Here is a 17,045-nt window from a genome sequence, read left to right as displayed (position 1 = left end):
GGATGGGGCCTTGCACGAGGGCCTCGCACAAGGACCTCGCCCGAGGACGGGGCTTTGCACGAGGACGGGCCCTGGCGCGGGGGCAACGGGGCTTTGGGGGGGGTGGGGGGGGCCAGCGGCGTGCAAGCCCCGCCCATCCGCTGCCGCTCGTGTGCAAGCCCCGCCCACTTGTGGTCACCGCCGTGCAAGCGCTGCCCCCCCCCCGCCCTCAACAAAGATGGCGGCGCCGCGCTGCCCGGCCGCGCCCCTGCCCGCCACCAACATGGCGCCGCTGGCCTCGCCCTTCCGGTTCTCTGATTGGCTTCGTTGTGGCCCTCCCCGCTTCCTGATTGGCCGCGGCGCCGGAAGGGCGGGCCGTGAAGCCCCGCGTGGCGGCAGATGATGGCGGCGGGCAGCAAGGATGGTTCCCGCTCCGTTCCCCGGCGCCACCGGACCCGACCGGACCCCGCGGCCTCCAGCCGTGGCGGGGAGCGGCGGGACAGCGGCAGCGTGTCCGGGGTAGGGCGGGGGGGGGGTCCCGGGGGATGGGGGGGGGTCCCGGGGGATGAGAGGGGGGGTCCCGGGGTACCGGTGGCCCGGTCCCAGCCCCAGCCCCAGCCCCGGTTTCTCCTCAGAGGAAGGATCCGTTCCCCGGCCCCGCGCCGCTGCCCCGGCCGCGGGTGAAGCGGTTCCTGCGGGGGAGCAAGGAGAAGGCGGTGAGGGGGGGGGAGGGGGCGGGGGGGGGGGCTAGGGAAATTGAGGGGGGCTGGGGGGGGGCAGGAGGGTTTAGGGGGGGTGGGGGAGGCATTGGGGGGGGGGGCTGGGAGGCTGGGGGGGGTTTAGGGGGGCTGGGGGGGCCAGGAGGGGGGATTGGGGGGGGCTGGGAGCATTGGGGGGGGCGGGGGGGGCAGGAGGGTTTAGGGGGGCTGGGGGAGGCATTGGGGGGGGGTTGGGGGGGTCAGGAGGGGGGATTGGGGGGCTGGGAGCATTGGGGGGGGGGCCGGGGGGGGGCAGGAGGGTTTAGGGGGTGGGGGAGGCATTGGGGGGGGCTGGGAGGTTGGGGGGGTTGGGGGGGTCAGGAGGGGGGATTGGGGGGGCTGGGAGCATTGGGGGAGGGGGCTGGAGGGTTTGGGGGTCTGGGGGGAGGGGGAGGCGCTGGGGGAGGCTGGGAGGTTGGGGGGGGTGGGGACGTTTGGGGGGGTCCGGGGGGGGGGCAGGAGGGTTTTGGGGGGGCTCGGGGGGGGGGAGGCATTGGGGGGGCTGGGAGGTTGGGGGGGTGGGTTTGGGGGGGCTGGGGCGTTTGGGGGGGTCAGGAGGGGGGGATTGGGGGGGCTGGGAACATTGGGGGGGTCTGGGGGGAGGGGAGGAGGGTTTGGGGGGCTGGGGGGAGGGAGGCATTGGGGGGGCTGGGGACTTTGGGGGGGGGGGCCTGGGGGGGGGGGCAGGAGGGTTTGCGGGGCTGGGGGGAGGTGGAGGCATTGGAGGGGCTTGGAAGGGGGGGGGGGGGGCAGGAGGCTTTGGGGGGGGCAGGGGACACTGGGGGCCCCGGGGGTGGCTTTGGGGGGTCCCGTCCCCCCCTCCCCCCAGCTGACCCCCCCTCCCCCCAGCCCCGGGCCCACGGCCAGCGCCTGCGCTGGCACCTGAAGGCGGCGGGGCAACGGGAGGAGGCGGCGGCCGCCCGGGCGGCTCGGCTCCACCTGCTGCTGCCCGAGGAGCCGGGGTGAGGCCCCCCGTGTCCCCCTGTCCCCGTGTCCCCCTGTCCCCATGTCCCCTCTGCATCCACCCCCGTCCCCGTGTCCCCCTGTCCCCATGTCCCCTCTGCATCCCCCCCGTGTCCCCCCCGTGTCCCCTCTGTTTCCCCCCGTGTCCCCCCCCGTGTGCTCTCTTGTCCCCTCTGTGTCCCCTTCTGTCCCCCCTGTGTCCCCCACCCCGTGTTCCCACCCCGCGTCCCCTCTGTGTCCCCCCATGTCCCCTCCGTGTGCTCTCGGGTCCCCCCGCGTCCCCCTGTGTCCCTCTTGTCCCCTCTGTGTCCCCCTCACATCCCCTCTATGTCCCTTCCTGTCCCCTCTTGTCTCCTGCGTCCCCCACCCCGTGTTCCCCCCCCCCGTCCCCTCCACGTCCCCTCTGTGTCCCCCCGTGTCCCCTCTGTGTGCTCTCATGTCTCCCCCGAATCCCTGTGTCCCTCTGTGTCCCCCTCGCGTCCCCTCTATGTCCCCTCCTGTCCCCTCTTGTCTCCTCTGCGCCCCCCCCTGTGTTCCCCCCCGCGTCCCCCCCATGTCCTCTCTGTCCCCCCGTGTCCCCTCCGTGTGCTCTCATGTCCCCCCTGCGTCTCCGTGTCCCTCGCGTCCCCTCTGTGTCCCCTCCTGTCTCCTCTGCATCCCCCCTTGCGCGTCCCCCCACGTGTGTCCCCCCCACGTCCCCCTGTGTCCCTCCTGTCCCCTCTGTGTCCCCTCCTGTCCCCCACCCCGCGTCCCCCGCCCCGTGTTCCCCCCCACGTCCCCTCTGTGTCCCCCCATGTCCTCCCTGTGTGCTCTCATGTCCCCCCCATGTCTCCGTGTCCCTCCTGTCCCCTCTGTGTCCCCTCCTGTCTCCTCTGCGTCCCCCCCGCGTGTCCCCCCCGCGTCCCCTCTGTGTCCCCCCATGTCCCCTCCGTGTGCTCTCATGTTCCCCCTGTGTCCCTCTTGTCCCTTCCTGTCCCCCCCGTGTCCCCCCCGTCCCCTCTGTGTCCCCTCCTGTCTCCTCTGCGGCCCCCCCGTGTGTTCCCCCCCGTGTCCGTCCCCCCCCCCCCCCCCCCCCCCCGCGTCCCCTCCTGTCCGCCCCGCGTCACCCCCCTGCGGCCCCCCCATCCCCTCCTGTGTCCCTCCTGTGTCCCCCCGTGTCCCCCCCCCCTGTCCCCCCCCCCCCCCCCGCGTCCCCTCCTGTCCCCTCACCCCCCCTTCCACAGGTTCTTGGAGGCCGACCCCGGCGAGGACACCTGCACCGTCACCCAAGGGGACATCGCCGAGGCCGTGGACATCGCCAGCGCCGCCAAGGTGACGCGGGGACCCCGGGAGGGGACACGGGGACCCCGGGAGGGGACATTTTGGGGGGGGTGGGGGGCCTCACCCCCCTCCCCTTCCATTTCCCCCAGCACTTTGAGCTGAGGTTGGAGCAGTTCGGGCCCTACCGGCTGGATTACACCCGCAACGGGCGGTGAGTGGGGCGTCCCCCGCCTTTGTCACCCCCCCGTCACCCCCCTGTCACCCCCCCCCGTCACCCCCTGTCCCCCCTCCCCGCAGGCAGCTGCTGCTGGGGGGCCGCCGGGGCCACGTGGCCGCCGTCGACTGGCAAACGAAGGCGCTGCTCTGCGAGTTCAACGCGATGGAGGCGGTGGCGGACGTGGCGTGAGTGGGGGCGGGGGCGAAGGAGGGGGGGCGCGCGCGTGCAACCGCCCCCCCCCCGTGCAACCGGGGACGCGCGTGCAACCCCCTCGTGCACCCAGGCACCCCCTCGTGCAACCGGGGACGCGCGTGCAACCCCCCCTGTGCAACCGGAGATGCGCGTGCAACCCCCTCGTGCACCCAGGCACCCCCTCGTGCAACCGGGGACGCGCGTGCAACCCCCTCGTGCACCCAGGCACCCCCCTGTGCACCCAGGGATGCGCGTGCAACCGCCCCCCCCTCGTGCAACCGGGGACGCGCGTGCAACCCCCTCGTGCACCCAGGCACCTGCCTGTGCACCCAGGGATGCGCGTGCAACCCCCTCGTGCAACCGGGGACGCGCGTGCAACCCCCTTGTGCACCCAGGCACCCCCTTGTGCAACCAGGGACGCGCGTGCAACCCCCCCTGTGCAACCGGAGATGCACGTGCAACCCCCTCGTGCACCCAGGCACCCCCTCGTGCAACCGGGGACGCGCGTGCAACCCCCTCGTGCACCCAGGCACCTGCCTGTGCACCCAGGGATGCGCGTGCAACCCCCTCGTGCAACCGGGGACGCGCGTGCAACCCCCTCGTGCACCCAGGCACCCCCTCGTGCAACCGGGGACGCGCGTGCAACCCCCTCGTGCACCCAGGCACCTCCCCGTGCACCCAGGGATGCGCGTGCAACCCCCTCGTGCAACCGGGGACGCGCGTGCAACCCCCCCGTGCACCCAGGGACGTGTGTGCACCCCCCCACACACGTTCCGGCACGCGCGTGCAACCCCCCTGTGCACCCAGGCATCCCCCCGCGCACCCGTGGACGCGCGTGCGACCCCCCCGCGCACCCGGGGACATGCGTGCCATGCCCCACGCACCCAGGCATGCGCGTGCAATCCCTGCATGCACCCGGGGACGCGCGTGCAACCCCCCCGCGCACCCAGGGACGCGCGTGCAACCCCCCCCGTGCACCCAGGCACCCCCTCGTGCACCCAGGGACACGCGTGCAATCCCTCCGTGCACTCAGGGACGCGCGTGCAGCCCCCCGTGCACCCAAGCAGCACGCGCGTGCAATCCCTCTGTGCGCTGGGCACGCGCGTGCGACCCCCCGCGCACCCGGGGACGCGCGTGCCCCCACCATCCCCCCTCCCCCCTCTCCCCGCAGGTGGCTGCACGCGGAGACGCTGCTGGCGGTGGCCCAGCGCCGCTGGCTCCACGTCTACGACCGCCAAGGCCTGGAACTCAACGTCCTCAAGAGCTTCGCCGCCGTCCTCCGCCTCCAGTTCCTGCCCTACCATTTCCTCCTCGCCGCCGCCGTGGGTGCCCACCCCCCCCCCCCTCCATTTTTCGGGGCGTCCCTGAGGATTTCGGGGCGTCCCTGAGGATTTCGGGAGGGGGGGGGTTCCCAGCGCCCGTTTCCCCGCTTCGGTTTTGCAGAACGAGCGGGGGTTTTTGCAGTACCTGGACGTGTCGGTGGGGAAGGAGGTGGCGGCGCACTGCACCCGCGGCGGGCGTTTGGCCGTCATGGAGCAGAACCCGGCCAACGCCGTCGTTCACCTGGGCCACAGCAACGGTGAGGAGCCCCCCGAGCCAAAACCTGGGGGGCGGCGTGGCCACTAAATCCTCCCTGGGGCCGCCGAATCCTCCCTGGGGCCACCAGACCCTCCCTGGGGCCGCGAAACCCTCTCTCGGGCCGCTAAACCCTCTCTGGGGCCACTGAAACCATTTCTGGGGCCGCTAAACCCTCTCTTAAGGCTTTAAACCTTGTCTTAAGGCTTTAAACCCTCTGTTAGATCTTCTCTTGAGCCTGGAAACCCTCTCTTAAGCCTTTAAACGCTCTTAGACCCTCTCTTAAGCCTGGAAACCCTCTCTTAGACCCTCTCTCGGGCCTTTAAAACCTTGTCTTAAGGCTTTAAACCTTGTCTTAAGGTTTTAAACCTTGTCTTAAGGTTTTAAACCTTGTCTTAAGGTTTTAAACCTTGTCTTAAGGCTTTAAACCTTGTCTTAAGGCTTTAAAACTGCTCTTAGACCCTCTCTTAAGCCTGTAAATCCTCTCTTAGACCCTCTCTTGGGCCTTTAAACCCTCTCTTGAGCCTTTAAAACCTTGTCTTCAGCCTTTAAACTCTCTGTTAAATCCTCTCTTGAGCCTGGAAACCCTCTCTTAAGCCTTTAAACGCTCTTAGACCCTCTCTTAAGCCTGTAAACCCTCTGTTAGACCCTCTCTCGAGCCTTTAAACCCTCTCGCAAGCCCTTAAACCCTCTCTTAGACCCTCTCTCGAGCCCTTAAACCATCTCTCAAGCCCTTAAACCGTCTCTCGAGCCTTTAGACCCTCTCTTGAGCCCTTAAACCCTCTCTTAGACCCTCTCTCAAGCCCTTAACCCCTCTCTCAAGCCCTTAACTCCTCTCTCGAGCCCTTAACCCCTCTCTCGAGCCTTTAAACCCTCTCTCGAGCCTTTAAACCCTCTCTCGAGCCTTTAGACCCTCTCTTGAGCCCTTAAACCCTCTCTTAGACCCTCTCTCGAGCCCTTAGACCCTCTCTCGAGCCCTTAGACCCTCTCTCGAGCCTTTAAACCCTCTCTCGAGCCCTTAAACCCTCTCTTAGACCCTCTCTCGAGCCCTTAACCCCTCTCTCGAGCCCTTAACCCCTCTCTCGAGCCCTTAACCCCTCTCTCGAGCCCTTAACCCCTCTCTCGAGCCCTTAAACCCTCTCTCGAGCCCTTAAACCCTCTCTCGAGCCTTTAAACCCTCTCTCGAGCCTTTAAACCCTCTCTCGAGCCTTTAAACCCTCTCTCGAGCCTTTAAACCCTCTCTCGAGCCTTTAAACCCTCTCTCGAGCCCTTAAACCCTCTCTCGAGCCTTTAAACCCTCTCTCAAGCCCTTAAACCCTCTCTTAAACCCTCTCTCGAGCCCTTAGACCCGCTCTGAAGCCCTTAAACCCTCTCTCAAGCCCTTAAACCCTCTCTTAAACCCTCTCTCGAGCCCTTAGACCCTCTCTCGAGCCCTTAGACCCTCTCTCGAGCCCTTAAACCCTCTCTCGAGCCTTTAGACCCTCTCTTAGACCCTCTTGCAAGCCCTTAAACCCTCTCGCAAGCCCTTAAACCCTCTCTTAGACCCTCTCTCAAGCCCTTAAACCCTCTCTCGAGCCTTTAAACCCTCTCTCAAGCCCTTAAACCCTCTCTTAGACCCTCTCTCGAGCCTTTAGACCCTCTCTCGAGCCTTTAGACCCTCTCTCGAGCCTTTAGATCCTCTCTTAGACCCTCTCACAAGCCCTTAAACCCTCTCTTAGACCCTCTCTTAAGCCCTTGAACCCTCTCTCGAGCCCTTAAACCCTCTCTCGAGCCCTTAAACCCTCTCTCGAGCCCTTAAACCCTCTCGCAAGCCCTTAAACCCTCTCTCGAGCCTTTAGACCCTCTCTTGAGCCCTTAAACCCTCTCTTAGACCCTCTCACAAGCCCTTAAACCCTCTCGCAAGCCCTTAAACCCTCTCTTAGACCCTCTCTCGAGCCTTTAAACCCTCTCTCGAGCCCTTAAACCCTCTCTCGAGCCTTTAGACCCTCTCTTGAGCCCTTAAACCCTCTCTTAGACCCTCTCTTAAGCCCTTGAACCCTCTCTCGAGGCCTTGAACCCTCCCCCTCGCCCTCAACCCCCCCCTCCCCCGCCTCCCAGCCCCCCTCTCAAGCCGCCCTTTCCCTCCCCAGGGACGGTGACGCTGTGGAGCCCCAACGTTTCGGAGCCGCTGGTGCGGTTGCTTTGCCACCGCGGCGCCCTGCGAGCGCTGGCCGTCGACCCCACCGGCACGTGAGCGCGACGGGCGGGCGGCCGGATGATGACATCACCTCGCCCGTCGCGTCACGTCGCGTCCCGCCCCCCTCAGGTACATGGCGTCGGCGGGGTTGGATCGCAAACTGCGGGTGACGGATCTACGGACGTACCGGGCGCTGCAGGAACTGGTGCTGCCGCAGGGCGCCGCGCACCTGGCTTTCAGCCAACGCGGGCTCCTCGCCGCCGCTTGCGGCGACGTGGTGCAGGTAAAAACCCCTCCCCCCACCCCCACCCACCCTTCTGCACCCCAAAACCCCCCCCAAAACCCACCCCCACCCCCCCTAAAACCAGGTCTACAAGGGGGCGGGGGGGGAGGCGCCCCCCGCGCCGTACCTCTGCCATCGCCCGCCGCGGCCGCCGCACGCCCTGCGCTTCTGCCCCTTCGAGGACGTCCTGGGCGCCGGGCACGGCGCCGGTTTCACCAGCATCTTGGTGCCAGGTAGGGTGGCCCCCACCCAAGGGTGCTGAGGGTGGGGGGTTTTGGGGTGCTGAGGGGGGGTTTCGGGGGTACCGGACCCCCCCCCCCCCTCCATTTTGCCGCCGCGGCGTAGGCGCGGGCGAGGCCAATTTCGACGCGCTGGAGGCCAACCCCTATCGCAGCCGGCGGCAGCGGCAGGAGTGGGAGGTGAAGGCGCTGCTGGAGAAGGTAATTTGGGGGGGGGGGGACACACCCCAAAAGTGCTGCTCACCCCCCCCCCCCCCAAATCTGCTGCTGAGCCCCCCCCCCAAACCCCTGCAGCCCCCCCGAATCTGCTCCTGCCCCCTCCCCCCCAAACCGCTGCTGCTGACCCCCAAAATGGCGGTGGGGCCCCCCAATCTGCTCCTGCCACCCCCCAAACCGCTGCAGCCCCCCAAACCACTGCAGCCCCCCCCAAATCTGCTCCTGACCCCCCAAACCCCTGCAGCCCCCCAATCTGCTCCTCACCCCCCAAAAAGCTGTTGATGCCCCCCCCAAAATGGCGGTGGGGCCCCCCAAATCTGCTCCTGCCCCCCAAACCGCTGCAGCCCCCCAATCTGCTCCTGCCCCCCAAAATCTGCTCCTGAGCCCCCCAACCCTGCTCCTGACGCCCCCAAAAAGCTGCTGATGCCCCCCAAAATGGCGGTGGGGCCCCCAAATCTGCTCCTGCCCCCCAAACCGCTGCAGCCCCCTGAAATCTGCTCCTGACCCCCCCAACCTGCTCCTGAGCCCCCCAAACCGCTGCAGCCCCCAAATCTGCTCCTGACCCCCCCAACCTGCTCCTGACCCCCCCAAAACCACTGCAGCCCCCCAAATCTGCTCCTAACCCCCCAAACCGCTGCAGCCCCCAAACCTGCTCCTGACCCCCCAAAAATGCAGCAGCCCCCCCAAACCTGCTCCTAACCCCCCCAAACCCGCTCCTGAGCCCCCCAAAAATGCAGCAGCCCCCCCAAACCGCCGCAGCCCCCCCCCTCTCTCGCCCCCCCCCAGGTGCCGGCGGCGCTGATCACGCTGGACCCGGCGCAGCTGGGGCGCGTCGACGCCGTCGGCCTGCAGCAGAAGCGGCAGGAGCGCATCCAGCGCCTGGTACCGGGCCCCCCGCCCCCCGCGGGATTTTGGGGTACCCCCCCCCCCAAATTAACCACCCCCCCCCCCCCCCCCCCCCCGTTATTGCCCAGGGCTTTGACCCCCAGGCCAAGGTCAAGTTCACGCCGCGGCGGCGGGCCAAGGGCAGCGACCCCCTGCGCCGCAAGCGGCAAATGGCGCACGAGGAGCAGCGGGTGCGTTCGGGGCCCCCCCCTGCACCCCCAAATCATTTGGAGGGGAGGGGAGGGGAGGGGGGGGAGGGGAGGGAGGGGGGGGGGCCCCCCCCACCTCATTTTACCCCCTCCCCCCCCCCCCCCCAGGCCGCCATTCGCCAGAGCGTGGAGCAGCGGGAGCAGGAGAGGAGGAGGAGGAGGAGGAAGGAGGGGGGAGGGGGGCCGTCCCCTCCCCCCCCAAACGCGGGGCCCTCGACCGCTTCAAGAAATAATTGGGGGGGGGGGGGGGATGGGATCCCCTGTGGGGGTCCCCAATGGCCCCTCCCCCACTATGGGGGTCCCCAGGGTGCCTCCCCCTCCACCATTATGGGGGTCCCCAATGTCCCCTGTCCCCCCCCCCGGGGGGGGGTCTCCAGTGTCCCCCAGCACCCTGGGGGTCCCCAATGTGTCCCCCCCCCCCCCTTGGGGGTCCCCAGGGTGTGTGTCCCCCCCCCGGGGGTCCCCAATGTCCCCTGTCCCCCCCAGGGGGGTCGTCCCCCCCCCCATTAAAGCCTCTGTCCCCAGCTCCGGGCTGTGTCCCTGTGTCCGTCCATCCCCCCCACCCCCCCCAAGCCAAGGGGCCACCGCGGCGTCACCGGCCCCGGGCCATTTATTGCCCGCGGGGGGGAGCGCGGGCAGCGCCGCGTCAGCGCCGCCGCGTGACGTCATCGTCACCGGGGCTGGGCCCTGGGGCCGCCGCAGCCCCTGGAACGCATCCAGCCCCGCGCAACGTCCCCGTCCCCGCTGCGTCGGGGCCGCTGCAGCGCTGTAGCCCGGGGCCGCTGCAGCTCCTCGAATGCGCGCGGCACCATGCAGCATCCGCGTCCTCGTCGCATTGGGGCTGCGCCTTCAGCACGCTGCAGCCCAGGGCCGCTGCAGCTCCTTGAATGCGCGCGGCACCATGCAGCATCCGCGTCCTCGTCGCATTGGGGCTGAGCCTTCGCGCGCTGCAACGCTGCAGCCCAGGGCCGCTGCAGCTCCTTGAATGCGCGCGGCACCATGCAGCATCCGCGTCCTCGTCGCATTGGGGCTGAGCCTTCGCGCGCTGCAACGCTGCAGCCCAGGGCCGCTGCAGCTCCTCGAATGCATGCGGCACCATGCAGCGTCCGCATCCTCGTTGCGTTGGGGCTGCGCCTTCGCACGCTGCAATGCTGCAGCCCAGGGCCCCTGCAGCTCCTCGAATGCATGCGGCACCATCCAGCATCCTCGTTGCATTGGGGCCGCTGCAGCTCCTCGAATGCATGCAGCACCGTGTAGCGTCCTCATCCTCATCGCATTGGGGCTGTGCCTTCGCACGCTGCAACGCTGCAGCCCAGGGCCGCTGCCGCTCCTTGAACGCATGCGGCACCACGTTAACTTCCTTGTCCTTGTTGCATCGGGGCCGCTGCAGCTCCTCGAACGCGTGCGGCACCATGCGACGTCCTCGTTGCATCAGGGCCGCTGCAGCGCTGTCACTGCTGCAGCCCCTCGAGCACCTGCAGCACGGTGCAATGTCCTCATCCCCGCTGCATCGGGGACGCTGCAGTGCTGCTGCAGGTCCTTGAACGCCCGCAGCCCCGTGCAACGTCCTTGTCCCCGCTGCATTGGAGCTGCTCCTTCCAGATGCTGCAGCCCAGGGCTGCTGCAGCCCCTCGAACGCCTGCAGCCCCGTGCAACGTCCTCGTCCCTGTTGCAATGGGGCTGAGCCTTCAGCATGCTGCAGCGCTGCAGCCCAGGGCTGCTGCAACCCCCCCGAACGCCTGCAGCCCTGTGCAATGTCCTCGTCCCTGTTGCAATGGGGATGCTGCAACGCTGCGTTGCTGCTGCAGCCCTCCAAACGCCCCCAGCCCCGTGCAACGTCCTCATCCCCGTTGCAATGGGGCCGCTGCAGCGCTGCGGTGCTGCTGGAGCCCCTTGAGCGCCTGCAGCCCCGTGCAACACCCCTGTTGCCACTGCATTGGGGCTGCTGCAGCGCTGCAACCTCTCGAACGCCCCCAGCCCCGTGCAACGCCCTCGTCCCCGTTGCACCGGGGCCGCTGCAGCGCTGCATTGCTGCTGCAGCCCCTCCAACGCCTGCAGCCCCGTGCAACGCCCTCGTCCCCGTTGCACCGGGGCCGCTGCAGCGCTGCATTGCTGCTGCAGCCCCTCCAACGCCCCCAGCCCCGTGCAACGCCCTCGTCCCCGTTGCATCAGGGCCGCTGCAGCGCTGCATTGCTGCTGCAGCCCCGCACGCCCCCGTCAGCTCCAGAGCCAGCGGCTGGCGGCCAGCACCCTGCAGCGCAGCACCCCCAGCGCCCGCTGCCACCCGCTGCACCCCTCCCCCCCGCCCCGCAGCAACCCCCAGACCCTGCGCATCTCCCCCGCCCCCAACCCGTGGGCGCTGAACAGCACCTCCCCGTAGCAGCACCCATCCGGCGGGAACCGCGCCGACCCCGCCAAGCGCGCCGAGTGCCGGGGCGCCAAACCGGCCCGGCGGGCGCAAAGGCCGACCCAAACGTCTTCGGGAGCGACGAAAGGGACGAAGGGCGCCGCCGCCAGCACCGCCGCCGCCGCGTCGGCCGAGAGGACGTACGCCGTGCCGCTGCAGTACGGCGGGAAGGCGGCGGCGGGGTACAGGGAGGAGGGGACGTGGTGACGGGCGGCGGGGTCCCGCTGCGGGCGCACCCACCAATGCACCCGGCCCAGGTAGAGGCGGCGCGGGCGGGGGAGGGCGGCCAAATGCGCCGTCAGCGCCGGGAGGTTGACGAAGACGTCGTCGTCGGCTTTGAGGAGGAAGGGGACGGCGGGGCAGCGGGCGGCCGCCCAGCGCAGGAGCAGCAGCGTCTTGCGGGTGAGGTTGGCGTAAGCGTCGGCGAAGGCGCCCTGCAGCAAATCGCCGTGGCGGAGCGCTTCGGTTCGCAGCGTCGCCTGCTCCGCCGGCGTTTTCGGGATCCCCAAAACGAAAAGGGTGCGGGCGGGGAAGGCGGCGGGGCGGCGGGCGGCGGCCCACGTCTCCCGGATGGCGCGGCGACGGGCGGCGTGGGCCGGGGCGCTGGGGACCAGCACCAGGAGGAACGGGGGGGTGGGGCCGCAGCCCGGGGGGGAGGGGAGCAGGAGGAGGGGGGCGGCGGGCGGCGCGAAATCCGCGGCGTTGGCAAAACCCGCGGCGTTTGCAAGGTTTGCGGCGTTTGCAAAGTCCGCGGCGTTTGCAAAATCCGCGGCGTTTGCAAGGTTTGCGGCGTTTGCAAAATCCGCGGCGTTTGCAAGGTTTGCGGCGTTTGCAAGGTTTGGGGCGTTTGCAAAATCCGCAGCGTTTGCAAAGTCCGCGGCGTTTGCGGCGTTTGCAAGGTTTGCGGTGTTTGCAAAATCCGCGGCGTTTGCAAAGTCCGCGGCGTTTGCAAGGTTTGGGGCGTTTGCAAGGTTTGCGGCGTTTGCAAAATCCGCGGCGTTTGCAAAGTCCGCGGCGTTTGCAAGGTTTGCAGCGTTTGCGGCGTTTGCAAGGTTTGCGGTGTTTGCAAAGTCCGCGGCGTTTGCAAGGTTTGCACCGTTTGCAAGGCTCACAGCGTTTGCAAAGTCCACGGCGTTTGCAAAATCCGCGGCGTTTGCAAAATCCGCGGCGTTTGCGGCGTTTGCAAGGTTTGCACCCTTTGCACGGTTCGCGCCCTTTGCAAGCCCCTCCCCCTTTGCAAGCCCCTCCCCCTTTGCAAACCCCTCCCCCTTTGCAAACCCTCCCCCGTTTGCACCCTTTGCACCGCCCCCCCCGGTTGCAAACCCCCAACCGGTTGCAACCCCCCCCCGTTTGCAAACCCCCAACCGGTTGCAACCCCCCCGGTTGCAACCCCCCGGTTGCCCCCCAGGCCGCCAACGCCGCCGCCAGCAGCTCCTCGCCCCCCCCCCCCCCCCCCCACCCCACCCCCACCACCCCCACCGCCAGCCCCGCCCCCCGCCACGCCCACCGCCCCGCCCACCGCCGCCACCGCCTCATCCCCACCCCGCTTGTACCGGTAGCCCCGGGGCTCGGTGCAGGACCGGGGGCCCAAGGCCCGGGAACGGCGGCGGCGGGAGTGCGCATGCGCGCCGCGCCCCCCGGGGGCGGGGCTACGGGGCGTGGGGGCGTGTTTTGGGTGCGGAGCAGCGGGGAGGTGGGCGTGGTTTGTTGTTGGGGGCGTGGTTTAGGTGCGGAGCGGCGGGGAGGTGGGCGTGCTTTGGGGACGGGGGCGCGGTTTGGGCGCGCGGAGGGGCGGGGTGCGCTGGCGCGGGGCGGAAGGGGCGGGGCCGCTCGCGCGTCACGTGATCGGGGGCGGGGGAGGGGAGGGGAAGGCGGGCGCGGAACCGGTGGCTGCGTGAGGAGAGCGGAGAGGTTGGGGGGGGGGGGCGGGGGGTCCCGGGGGGCTTTTGGGGGTGGGGGTGGGGTCCCGGGGGTCGGGGGGGCCTCACGGGGGTCCTGGGGGGTGGGGGGGGGGGGGTCCTGGGGGTCGGGGGGGCCTCACGGGGGTCCTGGGGGTGGGGTCTTACGGGCGTCCGGGGGGGTTGGGGGGGGGGCTTATGGGGGTCTGGGGGGGCCCTTTGGGGGTCCTGGGGGTCGGGGGGGCCTCAGGGGGTCCTGGGGGGCTTTTGGGGGGGGTCGGGGGGGGCCTTATGGGGGGGCTGGGCGTCCCTGTGGGTTGGGGGGGGGGGTGGGGGGGGCTTTTGGGGGTCCCTGGGGGGGTTCGGGGGGGCTCCCTAGGGACCGCCCCCCCCCCCGCCCCCCATGGCGGAGCAGATCCAGAAGAAGCTGCAGGCGGAGCTGGAGAAATACCAGCAGCTCCAGAAAGGTGCGGCCCCCCCCCCCCCCCCCCTCGCCCCCCCGCAACCCCCCCCCCCAAAAAAAAATTTGGGGGTGCCACCCCCCCTTTTTTTTGGGGGGGGGGGCAGGGAGACCCCCCCCCCCCCAAAAAAATTTTGGGGGTGCCCCCCCCCCTTTTTTTTTTTTGGGGGGGGGCAGCGAGGTGACCCCAAATTCTTCCCCTCCCCCCCCCCCAGAGCTGAGCCGCGCGGTGACGGCGCGGCAGAAGCTGGAGGCGCAGCTGACGGAGAACAACATCGTCAAGGAGGTGGGGGCCCCCCCCCCAAAACCCCCTGGGGCCCCCCCAACCCCCCCTCCCCCCAAAAACCCCTGGGGCCCCCTAAAAACCCCTCAGGGCCCCCCAAATCCCCTGAGGACCCCCCAAAACCCCCTGGGTGCCCCCAACCCCCCCGGCCCCCCAAACCCATCAGGGCCCCCCCAAACCCCCCTGGGTGACCCCCAAAGCCCCCTGGCCCCCCCAAACCCCTCGGGGCCCCCCCAAAACCCCCCTTTCCCCCCATATCCCCTCTGGGCCCCCCCAAAACCTTCAGGAGCCCCCCAAAAGCCCCCTTGCCCCCCCAAACCCCCTCAGGGCCCCCCAAACCCTTCAGGAGCCCCCCAAAACCCCCCTTGCCCCCCAAACCCCTCAGGACCCCCCAAACCCCTCAGGACCCCCCAACCTCCCTCAGGACCCCCCAAACCCCTCAGGAGCCCCCCAAAACCCCCCTTGCCCCCCCTTATTCCCTCAGGGCCCCCCAACCCCCTCAGGAGCCCCCCAAACCCTTCAAGAGCCCCCCAAAACCCCCTGCCCCCCCAAACCCCCTCAGGGCCCCCCAAACCCCCTCAGGGCCCCCCAAAACCCCCCTGGGTGCTCCCCAAACCCCCTGGCCCCTCCCAAATCCCCTCAGGATCCCCCCAAATCCCTTCAGGAGCCCCCCAAAACCCCCTGCCCCCCCAAACCCCTCAGGAGCCCCCCAAAACCCCCCTTGCCCCCCCTTATCCCCTCAGGGCCCCCCCAACCCCCTCAGGAGCCCCCAAACCCCTCAGGAGCCCCCCAAAACCCCCTGCCCCCCAAACCCCCTCAGGGCCCCCCAAACCCCCTCAGGGCCCCCCAAAACCCCCTGGGTGCTCCCCAAACCCCCTGGCCCCCCCAAATCCCCTCAGGACCCCCCAAACCCCTCAGGAGCCCCCCAAAACCCCCTGCCCCCCCCACCCCCCCTTATCCCCTCAGGAGCCCCCCAAAACCCCCTGCCCCCCAAACCCCTCAGGGCCCCCCAACCCCCTCCTTATCCCCTCAGGGCCCCCCAAATCCCCTCAGGAGCCCCCCAAAACCCCCTGCCCCCCCCCCCCCCAACCCCCCCCCTTATCCCCTCAGGAGCCCCCCAAAACCCCCTGCCCCCCCAAACCCCTCAGGGCCCCCCCAACCCCCTCCTTATCCCCTCAGGGCCCCCTAAATCCCCTCAGGAGCCCCCCAAAACCCCCTGCCCCCCCCCCCCAACCCCCCCCTTATCCCCTCAGAAGCCCCCCAAAACCCCCTGCCCCCCCAAACCCCTCAGGGCCCCCCAACCCCCTCCTTATCCCCTCAGGGCCCCCCTAAATCCCCTCAGGAGCCCCCCAAAACCCCCTGCCCCCCCCCCAACCCCCCTTATCCCCTCAGGAGCCCCCCAAAACCCCCTGCCCCCCCCAACCCCCCCTTATCCCCTCAGGAGCCCCCCAAAACCCCCTGCCCCCCCCAACCCCCCTTATCCCCTCAGGAGCCCCCCAAAACCCCCTGCCCCCCAAACCCCTCAGGGCCCCCCCAACCCCCTCCTTATCCCCTCAGGGCCCCCCTAAATCCCCTCAGGAGCCCCCCAAAACCCCCTGCCCCCCCCAACCCCCCTTATCCCCTCAGAAGCCCCCCAAAACCCCCTGCCCCCCCAAACCCCTCAGGGCCCCCCAACCCCCTCCTTATCCCCTCAGGGCCCCCCAAATCCCCTCAGGAGCCCCCCAAAACCCCCTGCCCCCCCCAACCCCCCCTTATCCCCTCAGAAGCCCCCCAAAACCCCCTGCCCCCCAAACCCCTCAGGGCCCCCCAACCCCCTCCTTATCCCCTCAGGGCCCCCTAAATCCCCTCAGGAGCCCCCCAAAACCCCCTGCCCCCCCCCCCAACCCCCCCTTATCCCCTCAGGAGCCCCCCAAAACCCCCTGCCCCCCCCCCCAACCCCCCTTATCCCCTCAGGAGCCCCCCAAAACCCCCCTGGGTGCTCCCCAAACCCCTCAGGGCCCCCCCAACCCCCTCCTTATCCCCTCAGGGCCCCCTAAATCCCCTCAGGAGCCCCCCAAACCCCCTGCCCCCCCCAACCCCCCTTATCCCCTCAGGAGCCCCCCAAAACCCCCTGCCCCCCCAAACCCCTCAGGGCCCCCCAACCCCCTCCTTATCCCCTCAGGGCCCCCCCAAATCCCCTCAGGGCCCCCCCAACCCCCTCCTTATCCCCTCAGGGCCCCCCTAAATCCCCTCAGGAGCCCCCCAAAACCCCCTGCCCCCCCCAACCCCCCCCTTATCCCCTCAGGAGCCCCCCAAAACCCCCTGCCCCCCCCCCCAACCCCCCCCCCTTATCCCCTCAGGAGCCCCCCAAAACCCCCCTGCCCCCCCCCCAACCCCCCCCTTATCCCCTCAGGAGCCCCCCAAAACCCCCTGCCCCCCCCAAACCCCTCAGGGCCCCCCCAACCCCCTCCTTATCCCCTCAGGATCCCCCCAAATCCCCTCAGGAGCCCCCCAAAACCCCCTGCCCCCCCCCCCCCAACCCCCCCCTTATCCCCTCAGGACCCCCCAAACCCCCCCAACCCCCCCCCTTTCCCCAGGAGCTGGAGCTGCTGGACGCCACCAACGCCATTTTCAAGCTGCTGGGCCCGGTGCTGGTGCGGCAGGAGGCGGCGGAGGCGCGCGGCACCGTGGCCAAGCGCCTGGCCTACATCGGCGGCGAGATGTGGGTACGGGGCTGGGGGGGGGGGGGGATGGGGATCTGGGGGGGCTGGGGGACCCCAAAACCCCCCCCCCCCCCAAATTCGGCAGCCAGCGCTACGAGCAGCGGATGCAGGAGCTGGAGCGGCGCGCGGAGCTGCAGCGGGAGGCGCTGGGGGGGGTGCAGGAGGAGCTGCAGCGGGGCCAGGGGAGAGGCTGAGAGGGGGCCATTTTGGGGGGCGCCCCCCGCCGCCATTTGGGGGGGCCCCCCCCCCCCCCGCCGCCATTTTGGCCCTCCCCCCCCCCCGTCGTTGGGATTAAAGCCCTGGGAAAGGCAAGGCGGCGCGGTTCTTGCCGTAGCGGCGCGCG

At 69.6% G+C, this 17,045-nt stretch overlaps 3 protein-coding genes across 5 annotated transcripts; 2 read left to right on the top strand and 1 right to left on the bottom strand.

Moving 5' to 3' along the window:
* The first annotated feature begins 190 nt into the window (after nt 1-190).
* WDR46 (WD repeat domain 46) lies at nt 191-9,185 on the top strand. Its single transcript, XM_087734919.1, is given in 16 exon segments — nt 191-498; nt 615-695; nt 1,587-1,699; nt 2,924-3,011; nt 3,110-3,171; nt 3,258-3,362; nt 4,541-4,691; nt 4,813-4,948; nt 7,074-7,173; nt 7,250-7,403; nt 7,489-7,636; nt 7,749-7,843; nt 8,645-8,740; nt 8,833-8,934; nt 9,061-9,094; nt 9,097-9,185. Coding segments are annotated over 16 exon segments (1,674 nt in total). The 5' UTR covers nt 191-378.
* A 1,847-nt stretch (nt 9,186-11,032) lies between these two features.
* B3GALT4 (beta-1,3-galactosyltransferase 4) lies at nt 11,033-12,982 on the bottom strand. Its single transcript, XM_087734918.1, has 2 exons — nt 12,902-12,982; nt 11,033-12,654 (listed from the first exon to the last, which is right to left on the bottom strand). Exons 1-2 carry the CDS (start codon nt 12,980-12,982, stop codon nt 11,170-11,172), a joined length of 1,566 nt encoding a protein of 521 aa, XP_087591044.1. The 3' UTR covers nt 11,033-11,169.
* A 201-nt stretch (nt 12,983-13,183) lies between these two features.
* Nucleotides 13,184-17,012, top strand: PFDN6 (prefoldin subunit 6). 3 transcript variants are annotated; one of them, XM_087734877.1, is made up of 5 exons: nt 13,184-13,270; nt 13,655-13,724; nt 13,933-14,003; nt 16,577-16,705; nt 16,788-17,012. In XM_087734877.1, the coding sequence occupies exons 2-5, from the start codon at nt 13,661-13,663 to the stop codon at nt 16,995-16,997; spliced, it is 474 nt and encodes a 157-aa protein (XP_087591003.1). In that variant the 5' UTR covers nt 13,184-13,270; nt 13,655-13,660; the 3' UTR covers nt 16,998-17,012. The 3 variants fall into 3 exon arrangements, with proteins under 3 accessions (XP_087591003.1, XP_087591001.1, XP_087591002.1); XM_087734875.1 differs by having other exon boundaries at nt 13,201-13,253; XM_087734876.1 differs by having other exon boundaries at nt 13,224-13,253; nt 16,577-16,701; nt 16,788-16,947.
* Nucleotides 17,013-17,045: the final 33 nt, after the last annotated feature.

This window comes from Nipponia nippon, unplaced genomic scaffold (genome assembly GCF_047370975.1).
Source record: "Nipponia nippon isolate SJK-2023a ecotype South Korea unplaced genomic scaffold, ASM4737097v1 scaffold_50, whole genome shotgun sequence".
Lineage (NCBI taxonomy): Eukaryota > Metazoa > Chordata > Aves > Pelecaniformes > Threskiornithidae > Nipponia > Nipponia nippon.
This window is presented reverse-complemented; position numbering and strand designations above follow the sequence as displayed.